Source organism: Moschus berezovskii, chromosome 6 (genome assembly GCF_049115385.1).
Source record: "Moschus berezovskii isolate FMDL1 chromosome 6, NW_MosBer_1.0, whole genome shotgun sequence".
NCBI lineage: Eukaryota > Metazoa > Chordata > Mammalia > Artiodactyla > Moschidae > Moschus > Moschus berezovskii.
In genome coordinates, this window is record NC_142465.1 from 5,333,122 (window position 1) to 5,354,016 (window position 20,895).

General features: G+C 43.1%; 1 protein-coding gene across 1 annotated transcript in view; it reads left to right on the plus strand.

Moving 5' to 3' along the window:
- The first annotated feature begins 512 nt into the window (after positions 1–512).
- Positions 513–20,895, plus strand: part of TRHDE (thyrotropin releasing hormone degrading enzyme) — a 465,860-nt gene continuing 445,477 nt past the window's right edge. The window contains exons 1-2 of the mRNA XM_055396175.2: positions 513–1,652; positions 14,126–14,399. Of these exons, the coding sequence (XP_055252150.1) occupies positions 754–1,652; positions 14,126–14,399 (1,173 nt within the window). The 5' untranslated portion in view covers positions 513–753. The remainder of the gene's footprint in view (positions 1,653–14,125; positions 14,400–20,895) is intronic.

Sequence of the window (20,895 nt, forward strand, 5' to 3'; positions counted from 1 at the left end):
TCGGGGCCGGGGAGGCTGGCTGCCCGGTGTGCAGCCTCGCGCTGTTTGCCGCCACCGCTGCTTAAAGTGTCCAGGCTGGAGGAGCAGGCTTCTCCTGGACAGATTCCCGGCGCAGCCCTGCGGCCCTGGGACTTCACTGAGCTGCTTCACGCTGGTCTCTTCCGCCCCGGCCATCCTCGCGTCCCCGGCGGCGGGTCTCAGGACTCGGGCGCCGCCGCCGCCGCTGCGAGCACATCCCAGCCAGAGGACTGAACGCCGGCGCTGGAGTGGGCAGAGAAAGCGGCAGCCCTAACTTCCCTCCCCATCGCTCCCTCCTCGGCAGCCGCGGACCCGCTAGAAGGCTCCCGCGGAAAGCCAGGCGAGAGCTCGGCGCTGGGCACGGCGAGCTGGGAGCCGCGGGCGCACAGGGTTGGGAGCAGCCTGCGCCCCGGAGCCCGGCGCCCGCAGAAGAAGTAGCGCGCGCTCTGGGCGAGCAAGACGCTCTCCAAGTGGGGCGCGTCCCAGAGCCCGCTGGCCCGCGCCCCTGCCGCCGCTGCGGTGTCCGGAGAGAGGCGGGGCTGATGCGGGGCGTCGCGGGCGCTGTCGCCTACGGCCGGAGCCCGTCTTAAAAGACGCCCGGCCGGTCTCCCCAGGGCCCCAGCTGGCGTCGCGCACCCGGCCGGCGCGCGCGCTGATGCCGACGCTGCCGGCCGCCCCGGCCGCCCGCTCACGGGGGGCGCCCGCGGGGGCGGGGGAGGAGGAGGAGGCGGTGTGATGGCCCTAGACGGCGAGCGGGGGAAACAAGAGGAGGAGAAGAAGAAGAAGAAGAAGAAAAAGAAGAGGAAGAAGAAGGAGCAGGGGGCTCAGAAGAGCGGCTCCCTCTTGGCGGCCGCGATGGGCGAGAGCGACGCGGCGCTCCGGGCCGGCGGCAGGGGGCCCGCGGACCCGTGGGCGGACTCCGCGGGGGTGCGGCCCCGCACCACCGAGCGCCACATCACGGCGCACAGGCGGCTAGTGCTGGCCTTCGCGGTGTCCATCGTGGCGCTGCTCGCGGTCACCATGCTCGCCGTGCTCCTCAGCCTGCGCTTCGACGAGTGTGGGGCGAGCGTGCCGTCCGGCGCCGACGGCGGGCCGGCCGGCTTCCCGGCGCGCGGCGGCAACGAGAGCCTTCCGGGCCCGGCCCGACGGAACCACCACGCCGGCGGGGACCCCTCGCAGCCCGGGGCGGGCGCGGAGGCCACCCCCGCGACCCCGTCCGCCCAGCCGCCGTCTGGGGAGGAGCGCGAGCAGTGGCAGCCGTGGACGCAGCTGCGCCTGTCCGGCCACCTCAAGCCGCTGCACTACAATCTGATGCTCACCGCCTTCATGGAGAACTTCACCTTCTCCGGGGAGGTCAACGTGGAGATCGCGTGCCGGAACGCCACTCGCTACGTCGTGCTGCACGCCTCCCGGGTGGCGGTCGAGAAGGTGCAGGTGGCCGAGGACCGGGTGGCCGGGGCGGTCCCGGTGGCCGGCTTTTTCCTCTACCCGCAAACGCAGGTCTTGGTGGTGGTGCTGAACAGGACTCTGGATGCGCAGAGGAATTACAATCTGAAGATCATCTACAACGCCCTGATCGAAAACGAGCTCCTGGGCTTCTTCCGCAGCTCCTACGTGCTCCACGGGGAGAGAAGGTACGGAGGGAGGCGGTGCCCCGCGCCGCCCCACCCAGCCAGGCTGCTCGAAACCGCGGGCCGCCGGCGACCGGGGGACCGAGGATGGAGGGAAGGAAGTGAAGGTGGGGTCGGGCCATCGCCCGGAACTCTCGGGGTCTTCCTGAGGCCAACTCCACAAACTCGCTCCCCGGTACCAAACGCCACTCCCCTAGGCTGGGACCCCCTGCCTCGTTACAGTTGCTTAGACTGGCAGAGCACACAGCTTTCCTTTTTTTAAAAAAAAGTGATGTGTAATCTGAGCGGCCCCAGGCCAGGGTGACATCAAAACCCTGCCAACTTACGGTGGAGGGAACATAGGTGAGCGCCAGAGGCCAGGGCCGCAGCCCGGCGAGAAGTCAGGACGGGGGAGGCAGGGCAAGGTCCCCACCCGCCCGCTTCTGGAAGGCATAGCGCCGTGGACAGGCTTTGACCTCACGAAGTTTTGCAAAACTGGAAGCTGAGATTCTGGACAGTAAGAGCCGGTCCCAGTGACAGAGTAACGGGGCGTGGGGTGGGGGTGGCGGCGGCTGCCTTGGCCAAAGCCAGCCAGGAATGTTCTTGCTGGCGCTTCCCGCTCTCCTAACGCGGAGTGACTCCAGTTTGTTCCTGAGTTACTGCCTCTGGAAGTGACTCCAGTGGTGAAAAGGGGAAAGCTAAGTGTCAGTCTCAAATGCCTTATTAGTGAGTGCCTTTGATGCTTCTTTTAGATTTGGACAGTATTCTGTTAATTTTTTTGAGAAGCTGTGGGGTTTTTCACCACTTGTTCGAAGTCCAAAAGAACTGGGTTCAGATCTCAGCTTCAACTCTGCTTGCCATGGAGGCTTGTGGAAGCTGATTAATCTGTCACCAGGTCCTGGCAGTGACTACTTCCAGTGCTTAAGGAGCATCCTGTATCAACTCAGTCTTACAGGAGCCCCCCCGAGCCCGGGTGCTGTTAGCACTCACTGTTCTACTGGTGGGGAAGAGGAAGCACCAAGAAGTGGAGACAGGACAAAGAAGGGTTTAAACTTAGGCACTTTGGCTCCAGAACCTCTACTTTTAGTTTTAACTTGGTGAAAATAATAATAGTAATATCCTTATGGAATTGTTGCAGATGTCCACGAATAAATGCACTGAAAAGCACTTAACCTGGTACTTGCCATGTAGTGTGCCCACTCATGTTATGAGTGTCCCATGGTAGCAAGCTCTCAAGCATGTTGTTGAATGCATAAACAAGTGATTCTTGTTTTTTCCCTGGCCCCTTGCATTTAAAATAACTGAATAATTAAATGGCTATGGGGCCAGGGAATAACCCAAATGAACTTAAAAATGAAATCAACAACCTTCGAAGTGGAGGCAGGTTGGAGATTAGTAATGGTGCCATTGGCAGAGACTCCCTTGTTCTCTAGAGATTCTCACGGACAGCAGAAAACTTGGGATCAGAGCAGTACAGGGCTCCTGGGTTCAGCAGACTGGGTAGCAGAGAGCTGGGACTCAAACTTAGGTTCTGATCCCTGGACTAGAGCTCATGCTGTCTGGAAACTCCCAGGAGAAGTTGATATAGAATAAGAGGCTGGGAAAATTTCAGTGTGTTATGAGAGAACATAAAAGTTTTAATATTTATAGAGTGCTGTGTTATAACCTCATCTAAATAAATTGCCCAGTGCTTTAGTGGTTAGGGACCCTGGTGACTTAGATGGTAAAGAATCTGCCTACAATGTAGGAGACCCAGGTTCGGTTCCTGGTTCGGGAACATTCCCTGGAGAAGGGAATGTCTATCCACTCCAGTATTCTTGCTGGAGAATTCCATGGAGAGGAGCCTGGGGGGTGGGGTGGGGGCTACAGTCCACTGGGTCGCAGAGTCCAGCAGGACTGAGTAACTAACACACTTAGTGGTTGTGTGCTAATTAAAACCTCCTGTAAGTGAACGTATAAATTATTCCCATTCAAACTCCTCAGATCAGATGTAGATAATTTAAAACCCCTTCCACTACGTTCTCTGACATATTCTCAAGAATACAGATGAAAAGGGTTTTTAAAAGATCCACGAGCATGTCAAATTTGGGGGAAAAGCATAGAAGGCAAGTTTGCATGTTTTGTCAAAGTGCCAATAGTGGGAACTGCATATCCTTAGTGATAAATCTTGCTGTGGTGAAATAAATACTTCCAGCAAATCCAGTTTTTTTCTGAGCTGTGCCAAAATATATTTGGTGGAACTGAGCTTGTTGTGGTCAGTGCTTTCAAATTAACAGGACTCTTAAAAGGACCAGATGTTCCTGCTTGACCTATAACTGGTTTCTTGTACCCTAGTGCATATTTATATTCAAAGTCTGCTTCATTTTCCCCAAAGATGTAAATAAGATGGTTGGGAGTTTAGCCTAGTGCCTATGTAGCTAAACTCTGCATCCCATTAACACTCCAGGATTTGGCGTTTTTGGAGATCTTAGGATGGTTTGATTACTAAGCAGCCTGTTAGAGAAAGTACTTGTTCTTTTCTTTTCTTTTTCCCCTCCTTCAACATCAGAATGAATGTGATAATTTCTTATATCTTTCTACTAGAGTTGATAAGGCAAAAGAAATCGAATCAAACATGTCACAGTTATGTCAAAATAACATATATTAAAGCTTTTTTTTTTGTTTGTTTGTTGTTACTATGGATACTTGGAGAATTTTTAAACACACCAATATCAGTATCTCAGCTAGAGTTAGACTTTTATTGGTGATGATTCTGTTCCCCAAATGCACTGTAAATCAACATTTTAAAACATACTTTTCAAAAGGACTTAAATGCAAACTCTGAGTTTTCATTTGTTTAGTGACTGAATGTCTTGGTCTTTTAGTTAGAATTTTTGCCAATTTAATTATCAGACAATTTCTGTAATGAAAGTATTTAATCTCGCAATAGGGAGTCACATTGAGTAATTTGAAAGATTTAAAACGAGCAGTACTACCATTCTGTCCACCTTATTTGGTCTATGTGGAAACAACTGGTTAATACTCAATCAATCTGATTTTCTGGTTCACTCCTTAGCGGCCTGAGAGATATAATTTGGCCTGAGCAGGGAAACTAGATTTCACTATGTGCTGTATGCCTTTGACCCTGATAAGTTTCATCCCCCAGGAGGTTTTGGAGGGGGCCTGGTTTTTGCTCTATAGAGAAGACTTACCTCCCCTGGTTCCCATGTTACAGAAGAGAAAGTTTAGAAGACAAGATCTTCACTTGAGGCAAATCTTTTACTCTCGGTTCAACATTTGGCTAAAGGGAAATTCACCACTTGTTGAATATTGCAAATAAATTCTCTTAAATTTGAAATGTTTACACATGTCAGTAAATGATCTCCGTTAGGCAGAATACCCACTCACTTTTCCCTCAAGTAGGTGGGCAGCAGGCAGATACAGAAGGTGTGTATTCATGCCATAATACCCTGTAGTAGGATATGCTTGCTTAGAATTAGGCAAAATCTTCATTTACCTGAGGTAATTGACCTTTTGGGGTAGCCAGATGGTGAGCATACCTGTGTTTAAGGTAAGGTTCCTTAATTTAGATCCAGATGGTCAGATTGAAAGAGGAAGCTTACCCAAAGCAAATGACTATCTTATTCACTTTCAAAAGGGACACCCTTTTTCTTTGACAAACTTTGAGTCTGTGACATGCCACAGTGACAGAAGACAGAATGAAAAGAGGAGGTCTTTTTCTTTCAAGGGTTATTCAGAGAGAAACCATGATCTCCAAGTAGAATGGGAGGATAAAATTGTGGTCCTCACAGAGAATTGCAAAAAGCTCCTTTGCAAAAATCTTGTGGTGAGCATAGAGGATTTTATGGGTAGGCATTTGATCATTTGTGAGTGTGTGGATGGTTTGATGCCTCGTACTTTTCCTGAAATGAATTAATTTCATTTCAAAAAACCATGGTATTTAATAAAAATAAGAAAACCACCGTGTTTTTATATTGAGAGCAACCTTACTTCTCCCACTCAGTCTGCTCAGGAGGTATCTTTACATGAACAAATTGGAATATATGGCTTTTTACCCCTCTATAGAGGGCTCTGCACTGAAAAATCTAGGGGAACCATTTGTTTCTGTGAAAACTTTTTGTATGATTCCTTAATGGACTTGTTTAGCTCATTGTTTTCCTGTCACGGCACACACAACCATACAGCCAATCTGAGTCCAGTGTTGGATTTTGGTTACAGTTCAAAATGCTATCAGTAAACTAAATTAGAAAATATTGGGAAAAAAGTTTTGACCATTTAATAGTCACTTATTCAGGGAGGAAAATTCATGTAATTGGTGTTTGTCTTGCTATGTTTTTTGGTTACCATGGATAGTCATGCTGCTGCTGCTGCTGCTAAGTCACTTCAGTCGTGTCCGACTCTGTGTGACCCCATAGACAGCAGCCCACCAGGCTCCCCCGTCCCTGGGATTCTCCAGGCAAGAACACTGGAGTGGGTTGCCATTTCCTTCTCCAGTGTGTGAAAGTGAAAAGTGAAAGTGAAGTCACTCAGTCGTGTCCGACCCTTAGCGACCCCACGGACTGCAGCCTACCAGGCTCCTCCATCCATGGGATTTTCTAGGCAGTAGTACAGGAGTGGCTTGCCATAGCCTTCTCTGACCCTGGATAGTCATAAAGTATACCTTATTTATGAAAGAGTTAAATTAATTTCCCTGTGTATTTTTTCTTCAAAATAACTCTAAACAGGGCCTATCTGCTCTGGATCTCTTTCAAGCAAAGATAGAGTTGTGACTGATTTCCCTATGTTGGGTTTGCGTAGCATGTTTATTTTCTCAAGCCAATTTTTGCCACCTATGCAGATGGGCTTGAGACAACAGTAAAGGGCAGTAATTTAGGTTTGCTTGAGGATGATGATGGCATTTGAATGAAATAAGAATGGGACTCACTTCTTTAACCATGACTTTAAAGAGTGATATAAAAAGAGTGAAGAAGAAATAGTCTACCTTTAATATGTGTTTGACCGTCTATAAGGAAGGGCGTCCACTGTAACCCCAGGCTCATTCATCCTCCTATCCCACCAGCAATGATCATCACCTCGTCGTCCTTTTAATTCAAAATTACACCACTGGCTGGATTCCTCCAGATTTTCTCAAAGATCCATGCAATCCTGCTTTTTGCCACTAGAGAGTGGCTGCTCTCTCCAACAGAATTTTGCTACAGAGAATTTGAGAGGATCTAAAGATGCAAAACACTTCTTGCCCCAGTTCTTTGGACAATCTGAAATAATTCTCAAACAGGCACAGCTGGATGGTGGTCCTGATGGGGCTGTCAGGGTGGAGTAAGATTGGCAAGACCTTACTGAGTGGGGCTGAGCTGGGGTGAAGAGTCCCCGGCTCCCCATCTCCCCCCATCCCCAGAGGTGCCTTCTCGGTCTCTGAATAAGCTGCTCGCTCGGGGTTTAAGGAGCTCTGGCAGTGGTTGCACAGGGACAGTGTTGAATTGAGTCCTCCCAGTGCAGACCTGCGTTGATTTGCATGGTGAAGTCAGTTTAATTATTTGGATATCTTCTCATGACTACACAACTCAACAAACAAACAAACAAACAAAAAACCCCCAAAACCAAAGGATGTAAAAAGAATGAAGTTTTAAAATTACCCTTGTTGGTTACATTTTATCCCTTTTAAGAAGAGGTTCAAGCACTACTGGTTGTATTGCTGGATGGAAAAGTGTGTGTGTGTGTGTGTGTGTTCAGGGACTCTGGAACCAGACTGTCTTGGTTTATGTCTTGACTCTACCACTTAATTAGCTTTATGACCTTGGCCAGGTTTCTTATTGTTCTGTGTCTGGTATCCTTATCTGCAAAACAGGGATAATGATATCGTCTTTTGTGGGGTTACTGGGGAGGATATTAAATGTGTTAAGTAATAAAGCACTTAGAACAGTGTCTGACAGTTGGTAAGTATTTGTGGGAATGAAATATATTATTACATGGCTGGATATCTATTCTTCAAGCTGGTATAGGGTCATTTAGGTTCAATGTTGTTGCCTTAGGCTTCCCCTTACTCACAAGGCAGTGTGGAAATGGTCACTTTGGACATTCCTTCCACTGCTGTTTGTTTTGCTCCCTAAGCAGAGTTCAAGAGACAGGGAGAGAAAGAAGCAGGGCCCTTCCACAATGAAGAAGACAGAGAAGAAAAAGGCTGTGGTATTTCATAGCTAGAGAAGCCCCATGCTTGGTCCAGACACTGCGGTAGAGAGGGTCAAGGGAGCAGGAAGAGTGTGTGAAACAGAAGGAACTCGTAACTCTGGTTATTGCCCTGCTATCTCAGCAGTGGGAAAAGAAGGAAACAGTGACTGAAGGGTCAGGAGGGTGCCTGCCTTGTCGCTGGAAGCCAGTTCAGGAAATAGAAAAACCTCGAGTTCCAGGGGAAAGGCACATCAGTCATTAGCTACTGCTCTGCAGACTGTATTTGGGTTCCACCAGTGGCACTGTTTTATGATACTTACATACTTTCTCCCTTTCCACTATTAAACAAATGAATCTCAGATACTAGTTTATTTATCCTTATGGAAACCTAATATTGTGACTCAGGAAAGTAATTTTAGTGAGTCCGTGATACTCTCCAACAATGGTGATCAAGTACTTAGTACTCATTTTTGAGAAGAGTACACAAAAATGAAAACAATTATGAATATTATGCTCTGTTTTTATAACACGATTATTCACACACGCACCACTTCCTACATACATATTGCTGGTATTATTGCATTATGTTTTTAGTTTACTAGAATGGTTATTTAAAAAAATAGACTACACACTTGCTTATCACACTGAATATTCAGCAGGAGCACTTCTCTTCCGAAATGGCAGAGTTTTAATGACTCATTGCAGCACATAAAAACACAGTCTCCACAAAGACCCATTTTGCCTTAAAATGTTTTGTCATTGAGTAATAATTTGCATTTTGATCAACAGTCTTCACTTTAAATGGGACATGGGTACCTTCAATGACCTTGTCACTGTTCAGTCATTGAAAGCAGCTGGAGAGTAAGTCGATGATCCGCTGGACCGCTTCTCGCAGTCTTGGGAGTTTTGTTACTCATCTTAAACTAATGCAGCAGTAGGCAAATTGCTGTTGCAACAGAAGCAGCCTCAAAGATTATCATTCGTTGTCCTGTATGTGTGGTCTGTACAGATGTGGCCGGAGCGGAAGCCTTCCAAAAATGCCCTGCCATCTGGGAGGTTGTCTTGGTTTTGGTGGGTTCCACAGTGAAACATGGATCAATCTGAAAACGAGTGGTGTTATGCAAATATCTGTTTCCTTTGCAGATATTAACTTTATGAAAAGGCCAACTGAAAATAATGGAACAGAAATTGTATCACATACTGTAATTTGTTGGCAATATCAGCTAACATTAATGCATTATTTCAGCTGAATCGTATCATAATGATTTGACACAAGTAGCTTGCCTAGTGAACTTCCGCAGAAATAAGAAGAAATCAATTCTCTATATCCTTCAGAGGCAACCTAGAGCTTTAAGCTCTACTTCTTAGCACAACCAAAATGTCAAATAGACAAGTTGTTAAGAAATCAAATAATTTATTTTAGATAGAAGAGAATTAAAATACATGTATATTATTCATTTTTCTAGTTATGCTAAAGTGATATTCTTGGAATAACACTTCCAGGATGTTACTTTTGGTAGTGAAATTTCTTTATGATAATAGCAGGATTCTTTTTTTTTCTTCTATTTTTATTTTTTTATTTTATTTCTTTTTTTTAAAAATTTTTATTTAATAAATGGTACAAAGCACAATGCCAAAAACATTAACAGTTAAAATTTCACCAAATGAAAAAATACTATAGAATACACAGTTGTAAAAAGCTACATTAAGTTATTTTACAACTGCCTCAGGCTGCAAAAAGAAAAAAAAAGATAAAAATGTTTTTGTTTGAGAAATCAGGAGAAAAATAGATGACAAAATACTTTTCCGCATTACCTTCTGCCTCCTGCTGTTTTGTTTTTCCTTCTTGCTGTATTTGCATATGTATTTTGTATCCTCACTGTATATTAAAGTGCTCTCTGTTTTTAATTAATTTTGGGTATTTTTTTCCTACCTGGTATACTGCTACTACCTCAAAGTCTGCCTCAAATTTGCTTAAAAACCAAACTCATTATTTTCTATTCCCAATTTCTTTCTCTAGAGATCTTTGATGTTTTTAGTGACAGTAAGCAGAAAAGAGGTCTCACCTCCACCACTTGAAGGCAGTCGTCAAACACATGCAGTGAAGGTTAAGTTTTTGAAACCCAACAGACACTGTTGCCTGTTGAGGGCCCTGAGCCTGAAACTGGCTCTCTTTGTTAGAAAGGCGGCGATCCTGGGACAGAGAGAGGTGTTAGAGCTGGATGGGCAGTACTGAGATCTGAGAAAAGCAGGCCCTGTAAGAGAGCAAAGAGGACGGTAACAGCATGTGAGTCAAAGCCTTTTTAAAAGCTGATTGCTGTGCCACCTGTAGTCCGCTTGCTCATGTCTCCATCTGTCTCTGACCCGTAAAGTAGTGCCCAGGCTTCAAGACTAGTTCTTAACTTCCTCCTCCATAAAGCCTTGTTTCCGTTCCTAAGACACGTGGCACTTAGCGAGGTCGGTGCTGCCTCCCAGGGCACATTTGCAGTGTCTGGGGACATTTGGGTTGTCACGGCTGGGGAGAGGCGTTGCTACTGGCCTCTAGCGGTAGACGTCTAGGATGCTGCTGAGCCCAAGATGGCCCTAGAAAGAGAATTATCCATCCTAAAAATGTCCCTAGTGTCAAGAATTCTAGCACTGAACCACCAAGACTTACTTTAAAAAAAGAAAAGAAAAGTCAGTAGTGCCAAGGCTGAGAAACCTTGCTTTAGAAGATGTAATTTCTTCATACATTTGTTATGGCTTTTTGTGCAGTACCATCTAGGCTTATGTTTTATGTATTTTATCAGAGTATAAACTCCTTGAGGGAAGGAACATATATATATATCTTTATCTCCACAACATTAAACACTCGAGAATGATGACCAAGAGAAGCAAATGTATATAGATCTTGTAGCAAAAAACTATCTAGCAGTAATGTAATTTAGTGTTTTAAAATCATCTCATCAAATTCAAGGACTATTTTATTTCTCATTTTTATTCAGTTATAAGTTCTCAACTTGAAAAAGACCCTAAGCATAGTCTAGTCCAATTGCTCTTCTTTTCCAAGGGGCTTAGTTTTGATTTGCTAAATACTGAATTGAAATTCAATTGCAATCGTCCTCAGGTGCCAGACTGTGAAATTGGTATTTCCTCATTTAGACATTATCAAATATATGCTAGCCCTCAGTGCATGGATATATATACTGTGTGTAGGAATTCATTAAGAATATTAATTGCAGAAAAAGTCACTAGATGATCTTTATAGTTCCTTTCAACCCCGAGAATCAGCAATTTAATTGCTGGGCTTACTAACATATTTACTTACTGTGTGAGGCAAAAAGAGACTTGAACATGAAATGATTCCTCTGCATAAATATTTGGTTTATTAATTTCTCATTAACCCAGAGGTATTTAGATGTTCTACATATAATAAATTCCTACCCTTTAATTACTCAATACCAAAGACACCTTTGATTTTTTATCTAATGACCAGTACATTCTAAATGCAACCTCTCTGTTGAACTCTTACGGAAATTTCCCCTAATATTATTAATAGTTTTTAACATAATATATATATTTTTCTTTTCAGGTAGATTGCAAAGACCTTAAGGACAAAAATGATTCTATCTTGAAAAAAAAAAATCCTGCCACATGGAGTGAAAATCTCACACATGGTGGACAGTGTCTAATTGCTCAATGACAAGACTTGGATTTCTCAGTGCTTGGAAGTGAACATATTTCCTTGTATATTACATTTCATAAGTATCTTTTAAATGGTCTCAGTAAAGAAATAAGAAGCTCAGAGACCATCTTAATTAATAAAAAAGTTAAGATTCAAGAACATTTTGTAAGACACAAAATCACGTGAAGAGAAAATTGTAAATGAGTGCATCTTAGCAAAAAGTTACTGATATTTCATTAAGCAAAAACTATATTGCCATCAGTAGAAAACAGGGAAAATATTGACAAGATGCTGGCAGATTTGGAAAGAAAAACCTTTATGGCCAATAGTCAAAATAAAACCTTGCTTATAAATTGTGGGTGAATGTTCATTTTGCTGTTTTTGAAATACAGTTACCTTTTTCTCAGAGACAGAAAATGTGGATTCCGGACCCAACTTTGCACTAATTGCCTGTGTAACTTTAGAGAAATCACTTAACCCTACTGGAACTACTTTTTCATTTTAGGAATTTATGAAAGCTGGACAATTTGTTTCTAAGATTGCTTCCAACTTTATATTTTTTCTAAAGATTTATAGTTAAAACTTCTTTCCTAAATATTATTTCATTTTATCATCTCAACAGTTTTGTAAGGGAGGCCTAGAAATATTTTCCTTCTACTAATGAAAAAATAAACTCAGGCAGTAAAGTGATTTACCCAAGCCTGGTATGTAGCAGCTCAGTAATGCTTCAAGATAATTCTCGAAACCCCTCTCTCAGAGGAAATATACAATTAATCTTTAAAATGTCTTATTTTCTCTGTTTGAAAACTAAGCTTTTAAAAAGTAGTCCCTCAATAATACATGTGTCATAATTTTTAAAAGTATAAGCATTTACATTTTGTGGTTTGATCCAGGGATAGCCAATAAGATTCAATACACGTGTCAGCCTCTATTGATTGGTATAGCTCCCTGAAGTGCTGTGTTGAGAATAATTTTGAGGCCAAGTTTGGGCTCAGCGGGAAAGTGTGCCATGTGAGATTAAGCAAGAACTCTGTGAATGATGGGGAAGGCAGGGTGGGTGGCAGAACGACTGTGGGGGTAAGAGCCTTCTAAAGAGATGGCTGTAGCACTCAGTAATGTTTTACCAAGGGTTTGATATTGACTTGCCTTAGCTACAGTTTTAACTAGTATTATTTAAAAAGTTTGGGGCTTCTCCAGTGGCTCAGTGGTAAAGAATCCTCCTTCAGTGCAGGAGACCCAGATTCAATCCTGTCAGAAAGATCCCCTGGAGAAGGAAATGGAAATTCACTCCAGAATTCTCCCCTGGGAAATCCTGTGGACAGAGCAGCTTGGAGGGCTACCGTCCATGGGGTGGCGAAGAGTAGGACACATCTGAGGGACTAAGCGTGCACACACACACATAGAAAAAGTATAATTACCTTAGGAATCTTTTCACAAATAATGGCCCTCTTTTTGAGTTAAAGGAGCGTCTGTCTTCAAGTACATAGTTTGGGTATTTTGATTTGAAAGAATGCAGAGGGTGTTTCTAGAGTTTAAATGAGATGCAACTTTTCAGCTTGACCTGAAAACCAGAGTGGATTCAATATAATATATATATGCACATATTTACATACATATTTACTATACAGATATGTATTATATTAACATATAATAACATATAACTTATATAGCAGATATATATTATGAGTGGTAAAAACCAATGATCTCTGGATTATTCTGTGTAAATGTATGTTCTATCATTCCAAGAAAGGTCGAAGATGCTGTGAACCAGTGGCTGCCATTTATTACCTGCCTGCTGGGTGCTGTTCATCTAGTCATACCTTTACATCCTCCTTTTCCATTCTACTAAGTTTTACAATGCTTATTGCATTTACAGTGCTCATTGGGCATGGTTATTTCTTTTTAAGCAATGAACAGCTGCACCTTACAGAGATTTAGTAGTCATCCAAGATGACATGGTTAAGAAATGTTGTGGAGTTGTAACGCAGCCCGAGTCTTGTCAGGTTTCAGAGTCCTTTAACAAATCAGGCCACGTCTTGCTGAAATCTGAGGATGCAGATGTTCCTTAGTGATCATCTGTGTCTTACTTGTATCTAATGACAATTTTTGGATTTGATTTCATTGTCTTTACTGGTTGAACAGTTTCAGAGAGGAGAGAGAGGCATACCAAAAAGGAGAACCATTATTTTCTAATACTTTCCAATATGATGATGAGTTGTTTTTCGGTAAAGTATCAGTTTTGCTTAATAAGCACAACTCTGTGGCTCAGCTGGTAAGGAGTCCGCCTGCATGCGGGAGACCTGGGTTCAATCCCTGTGTTGGGAAGATCCCCTGAAGAAGGGAAAGGCTATCCACTCCAATATTTTGGCCTGGAAAATTCCATGGACTGTATAGTCCATGGGGTCGCAAAGAGTCAGACACCACTGAGCGACTTGCACTTTCACTGGGTTTAGAGAATTTACTGTAGTTGAAACAAAAAGTTTTCTGAAAATTTTTTGTTGTTGGGGAAATATGCATAAAGTATGCTTTTGTACCATTCATATGCTTAAGTTTGGTTCAGGAAAAAAGTGTCTTGAAATTTGCAAAAGCATTTTATTAACAGAAGTATATAAAGTGGTCATAACTTCAGTCATAAATGTAACTGAGAATGTCGTTTTCTTTTTTCCAGATTCCTTGGTATTACTCAGTTTTCGCCTACACATGCCAGAAAGGCATTTCCTTGTTTTGACGAGCCCATCTACAAGGCTACTTTCAAAATCAGCATCAAGCATCAAGCAAGCTATTTATCTTTATCCAACATGCCGGTGGAAACATCTGTGTTTGAGGAAGACGGGTGGGTTACGGACCACTTTTCCCAGACCCCTCTCATGTCCACGTATTATTTAGCCTGGGCGATTTGCAACTTCACATACAGAGAAACGGCCACGAAGAGTGGCGTTGTGGTGAGTATTTAAGCGCAGTGTCGTTTTGGATGATATACGCTGATAGCTGGACAAACAGTGAATCCTTTCTCTCTGCTTCCCATCTCATGTAGTTGAATTCTTTTCTTAATCCTTGGAAGGAAAAGTATCTTCTTGGTTTCAGAGCCAGAGAGGAACTTCTCTTCTCGTCCTTCTCTTCCTTACCCAGCGCTCTTGTTAATTGAATCAGTTTCCCTCTCCTGCCGTTCCTGTTCCTTAGGTCACCTGACTATCTCTGCAACAGCTATTGTCTGGTATGGGAAATTGCCTGTTTTTATTTATATGAGGGTGATTCATGGGATCGCAGAGTCGGACACGACTGAGCGACTGAACTGAACTGAACCGAACTGAAAGCTCCTTTTTATTATAAAATATTTCACATATAAAGAAAATGTGGAGAATAATATTATAAGCTCCATATACCTACTAGCCAGGTCTATAGAATCTAAATGTTTTACCATCTTTTCTCCAGTCTCATTTAATTTTTGAAAAAGTGAAACATGTTGGATGGAATTGAAGCCCCCTATGGACCCCTGCCTGATATTACTGCCTTGCCTCCTACCTGGCCCTGAATTTGAATTTTGTCATTTCTATGCATATTATCACACAATTATTAAATATTATTAATTATTAAGTATAAATCTGTTTAAATAATTCCATGCTTTAAAATTTCATATAAGTGGTTTTATGTTATAGATGATCATTTCTTCAACTCATTTTTATTTGATTTCATTTTTTGCTTAAAATTATGTTTTTGTGGCTTATCTGAATGGAGTGGTTGAATGGATGTATTAAAATTTCCCTTCCTCCTATAGATGAGCAATTTAATGTTTCCTGACTTTTCAGTGATTAACAACAATGCTCAGTGAACATTTTTGCACCTAAATTCTTCTGCTGATGTGCTAGAATTTCTGTAATGTACGAAGCTTCTTTTAACCCATAGCATCCATAACTATAGAAATGTGTACTTAGACAAGGGTGTTATACCTAGAGAATTCACTCTTTGTATTAAGTTTATAACAAAAGTCAATTGGATTCTTTATGATCTTTACCATTTGTGACACCATTATTCCAGGTACTTTTGACATGCTATTGTCTTGCATTAATCAGACTAAAGCAGGCCGTGCTCACTTAACAACTTCATCTTCATTTCGATGGCTTATGCAATAAATATGCATTTATTTTAAGTTTCATGTCAACCCTAAAGCAAGGTTTTATAATTCCATTTTTCCAAGTGAATCAATTTAGGTGGCACCAGTGGTAAAGAACCTGCCTGCCAATACAGGAGACATTAGAGATGTGGGTTTGACCCCTGAGTCGGGAATATTCCTTGGAGGAGGAAATGGCGACCCATTCCAGTATTCTTGCCTGGAGAATCCCACAGACTGAATAGCCTGGTGGTGTATGGTCCTTGGTGTTGCAAAGAGTCGACATGATTGAAGAGACTTAGCATGCAGAAATTTAGATTTAAAGAAGTGAAATAACTTTATCAGAGTAAAAAGTAAGTGAGTGGCAGGGCTGCAAGACTAACTCCTTATGGTATGACCCTTCATTTTGGGCTCTCAGCCCTGACTCCGCTCCTCGTGCTGTATTTACCATTTCACGTCTGTGTCTAAGTGAGAGTTCAGGTAATGATTCTTTCCATCCAGTGGGCATTGTATCTGGTGTTACTCAAACATGACAGAAAAAGTGAATAGAAATCTATATTCTTATTCTGTAGGAAGTCCATAGCTCTATAACAGCCTAAATTTTGAATAATAGGTTTGGATAAATAAATTTTTCTCGCTGTTAACTTTCAATTTAAATCACCAGAGAACCTATTTAAAAAATAAAATTTGCTTGCATACAAAATTAATGCCATTAGTAAAGAACTGTATATGGTGAGTTAATCTACATAATCATTAATAATACCCCTAAATACTGACTGTTGAGTTCAGTTTAGTTCAGTCGCTCAGTCGTGTCCAACTCTCTGAGACCCCATGAATCACAGCACGCCAGGCCTCCCTGTCCATCACCAACTCCCAGAGTTCACTCAAACTCATGTCCATCGAGTCGGTGATGCCATCCAGCCATCTCATTCTCTGTCGTCCCGTCTCCTCCTGCCCCCAATCACTCCCAGCATCAGAGTCTTTTCCAGTGAGTCAACCGGTTGCATGAGGTGGCCAAAGTATTGGAGTTTCAGCTTTAGCATCAGTCCTTCCAATGAACACCCAGGATTGATCTCCTTGAGAATGGACTGGTTGGATCTCCTTGCAGTCCAAGGGACTCTCAAGAGTCTTCTCCAGCACCACAGTTCAAAAGCATCAGTTCTTCGGCGATCAGCTTTCTTCACAGTCCAACTCACATCCGTACATGACCACTGCAAAAACCATAGCCTTGACTAGATGGACCTTGGTTAGCAAAATAATGTCTCTGCTTTTTAATATACTATCCAGGTTGGTCATAACTTTCCTTCCAAGGAGCAAGCGTCTTTTAATTTCATGGCTGCAATCAGCATCTGCAGTGATTTTGGAGCCCAAAAACATAAAGTCTGACACTGTTTCCTCTGTTTTTCCATCTATTTCCCATGAAGTGATGGGACCAGATGCCATGATCTTCGTTTTCTGAATGTTGAGCTTCAAACCAACCTTTTCACTCTCCTCTTTCACTTTCATCAAGAGGCTTTTGAGTTCCTCTTCACTTTCTGCCATAAGGGTGGTGTCATCTGCATATCTGAGGTTATTGATATTTCTCCCAGCAATCTTGATTCCAGCTTGTGCTTCTTCCAGCCCAGCGTTCCTCATGATGTACTCTGCATATAAGTTAAATAAGCAAGGTGACACTATACAGCCTTGACGTACTCCTTTTCCTATTTGGAACCAGTCTGTTGTTCCATGTACAGTTCTGACTGTTGCTTCCTGACCTGCATACAGGTTTCTCAAGAGGCAGGTCAGGTGGTCTGGTATTCCCATCTCTTTCAGAATTTTCCACAGTTTATTGTGATCCACACTGACTGTAGAAGACTAGAAAAAAGATATTTTGCTCTTTTGGACTTATACTTATTTAATATGTTGAATTCCTCTGGTATTTCTTGATATCTCCTGTGGATAGATACTTTAAGGCTATTCACTTTGGACTGTACAAAGAAAAGGAATACTAATATATCTCACTTTCTTTTACATCTTCAAAAGTTGTTGAGAGTTTCTGTGGGTCTCTTAGGAGAATGGGGTACATTGGAAGTGTTTTCTTTTCTTTATCCTAAAAGTATTCTCAGCTCTACACAATTATGCTTGTTGCTAAGTGATCCATGTTTTAGAACCAGATACACGCCCAATTATTTAGATGTGACTTTTATTAGAGTTAAGAATTCAAGTAATTAGTAAACATTAAAAAATTCCTACTTAATTATTTTTATGGAGAAAAGATAAAGCATGAGAACATTGAGAAGGTCAACTGAAATAAAGTTTTTGTTGTATAATCTAAAAATACTAAGAGTAGGAAAAAGGAAAGCAAAATTGCTGTTGTGAGCCCTTATTTATCAACTGTGGAACTAAAATGTAAAACCTGTTTCTCTTTTTTTGTCGCCCCTTGGAAATCCAGTCTATTTTCATTTTATTGCCATTCCTCTTTGTTACTGAGAACACATGGAATGACATTTCTGAACTCTTTAACAGCTAGGAGTGAAAGTTTAGCTTTAGACTCTTAGGTGTGGGTTAGTGAAATGAAATCCAGGTGATCATTTTGAATCAGAAACTGAAGCAGTTTCCTTTGATATATGAGAGAGTAACTTGAGTAGCATTTAATATACAGCTGAATGGAAGCAGAGCGTCAAGTATGCATAGTTGAAGCATCATTATTTGCTTATCAAGTTATATGTATTTTGCAAGGCACTAGTTAGTCACTCAGTTGTGTCTGACTCTTTGCAACTGCCAGACTCCTTTATGCGTGGAATTCTGCAGGCAAGAATACTGGAGTGGGTTGATGTTCCATTCTCCAGGGGATCTTCCTGACCAATGGATCAAACCTGGATCTCCTGCATTGCAAGCAGATTTTCACCTGAGCCACCAGGGAAGCCCTTGCAAAGCACTATCCTAGGTAATTAAGAAGATTAAGAAAAGCATAAGATCCTTCCAAGAAATTAAAAGACGCTTACTCCTTGGAAGGAAAGTTATGACCAACCTAGATAGCATATTAAAAAGCAGAGACATTACTTTGCCAAAAAGGTCCGTCTAGTCAAGGCTATGGTTTTTCCAGTGGTCATGTATGGATGTGAGAGTTGGACTGTGAAGAAAGCTGATTGCTGAAGAATTGATGCTTTTGAACTGTGGTGCTGGAGAAGACTCTTGAGAGTCCCTTGGGCTGCAAGGAGATCCAACCAGTCCATTCTCAAGGAGATCAATCCTGGGTGTTCATTGGAAGGACTGATGCTAAAGCTGAAACTCCAATACTTTGGCCACCTCATGTGACGAGTTGACTCACTGGAAAAGACTCTGATGCTGGGAAAGGTTGGGGGCGGGAGGAGACGGGGACGACAGAGAATGAGATGGCTGGATGGCATCTCCGACTCTGTGGACATGAGTTTGAGTGAACTCTGGGAGTTGGTGATGGACAGGGAGGCCTGGCGTGCTGTGATTCTTGGGGTCTCAGAGAGTCGGACACGACTGAGTGACTGAACTGAACTGAACTGAAGATCGTTCCAGTAGAGTGATTGAAGGGCAACTTTCAAGTGGAATCCATACCTGTTGAACGTTAAGTTTCAGTTCAGTTCAGTCGCTCAGTCGTGTCCGACTCTTTGTGACCCCATGAATCAGCACGCCAGGCCTCCCTGTCCATCACCAACTCCCGCAGTTCACTCACACTCATGTCCATCGAGTCGGTGATGCCATCCAGCCATCTCATTCTCTGTCGTCCCCTTCTCCTCCCGCCCCCAATCCCTCCCAGCATCAGAGTCTTTTCCATTGAGTCAACTCGTCGCATGAGGTGGCCAAAATATTGGAGTTTCAGCTTTAGCATCAGTCCTTCCAATGAACACCCAGGATTGATCGCCTTTAGGATGGACTGGTTGGATCTCCTTGCAGTCCAAGGGACTCTGTTTACCTATCCCCACAATGGCTTAGCATTTTTCTAGTTGGCGACATTTAGAGATTGGGAAATGGCACATAACATTATTTATATCTGGCTTCTCTTGAAAAATTGGAAAATCTTGTGACAGCAGGTTCAGTCTCACTTGGCAACATTTGTTCATTCATTTATTCCTTCAGCAGACTATCACAGAGTTTAGTGCCATAAAACAAGCATTTTATTGCTTTCAGAGTTTCAGTGGGTCAGAAATGTAAAAGACCCAACAGAAACACTTTGTCTTTGCTCAGTGATGTCAAGGAGCTTGGCTGGGGAGACTTGATGGCGGGCTTGATAGCTTGAAGCCAGGATCATCTGGACCATCTTCACTAATTTGTCTGACGATTGTTCTGTCGGTCTTCTGGGATATCAGATAGATATCTGCAGTCTCTCTATATTGTCTGGGCTTGCTCACAGCATAGTGGCCTCAGGCTTATTGGATTTCTTATGTGGTTGTTCTGAGTTCTAAAGATGAGTGTCTTAAAAAAACTATGTGATGGCTGTATTGCACTGGTGACTTATCCTTTGAAGTCACACAGCATATTGGATTTCCCTAGTGGTTCAGTTTGGAGAAGGCAATGGCACCCCACTCCAGTACTCTTGCCTGGAAAATCCCATGGAAGGAGGAACCTGGTGGGCTGCAGTCTATGGGGTCGCTAAGGGTTGGACATGACTGAGCGACTTCACTTTCACTTTTCACTTTCATGCATTGGAGAAGGAAACGGCAACCCACTCCAGTGTTCTTGCCTGGAGAATCCCAGGGACGGGGGAGCCTGGTGGGCGGCCGTCTATGGGGTCGCACAGAGTCGGACACGACTGAAGCGACTTAGCAGCAGCAGCAGCAGCAGCAGCAGCAGCAGTGGTTCCGTTGGTAAAGAATCCATCTGCAGTTTAGGAGACCCAGGTTCGATCCCTGGTTGGGGAAGATCCCTTGGAGAAGGAAATGGCAACTCCCTCCAGTATTCTTGCCTAGAAAACCAGAGGAGCCTGGAGGACTACAATCCGTAGGGTTGCAAAGAGTTGGACTCAACTGAGCATCTGAGTGTGTATATATATACATATCTCACTTCTGTTGCATTTTAATAATTGCAAGTGAGTCACTAAGGCTGTCCTGAGTCCATGGGTCATCACATTAGGAGTGTCTGAAGTCTTATTAGTTTCTGAAGTCATATCCTTAGCTTCAGGGCCATTTCTTATTTTGAGAATATTTTGCCAGAATGTGTTTTAACTTTGAGCTTATCAAATCCTGGCTCTTTTTGGTCTCTTCTAAGTTTTGCTTGGAAACTGGTAGTTTGTTCTGAAGCTCATGTCTCCTGGTTTGTATTTTTCATATCCAGGGAGAAGCCGCCACTGGCACTTTCAGTGTTCTGTCTGGAAGTCT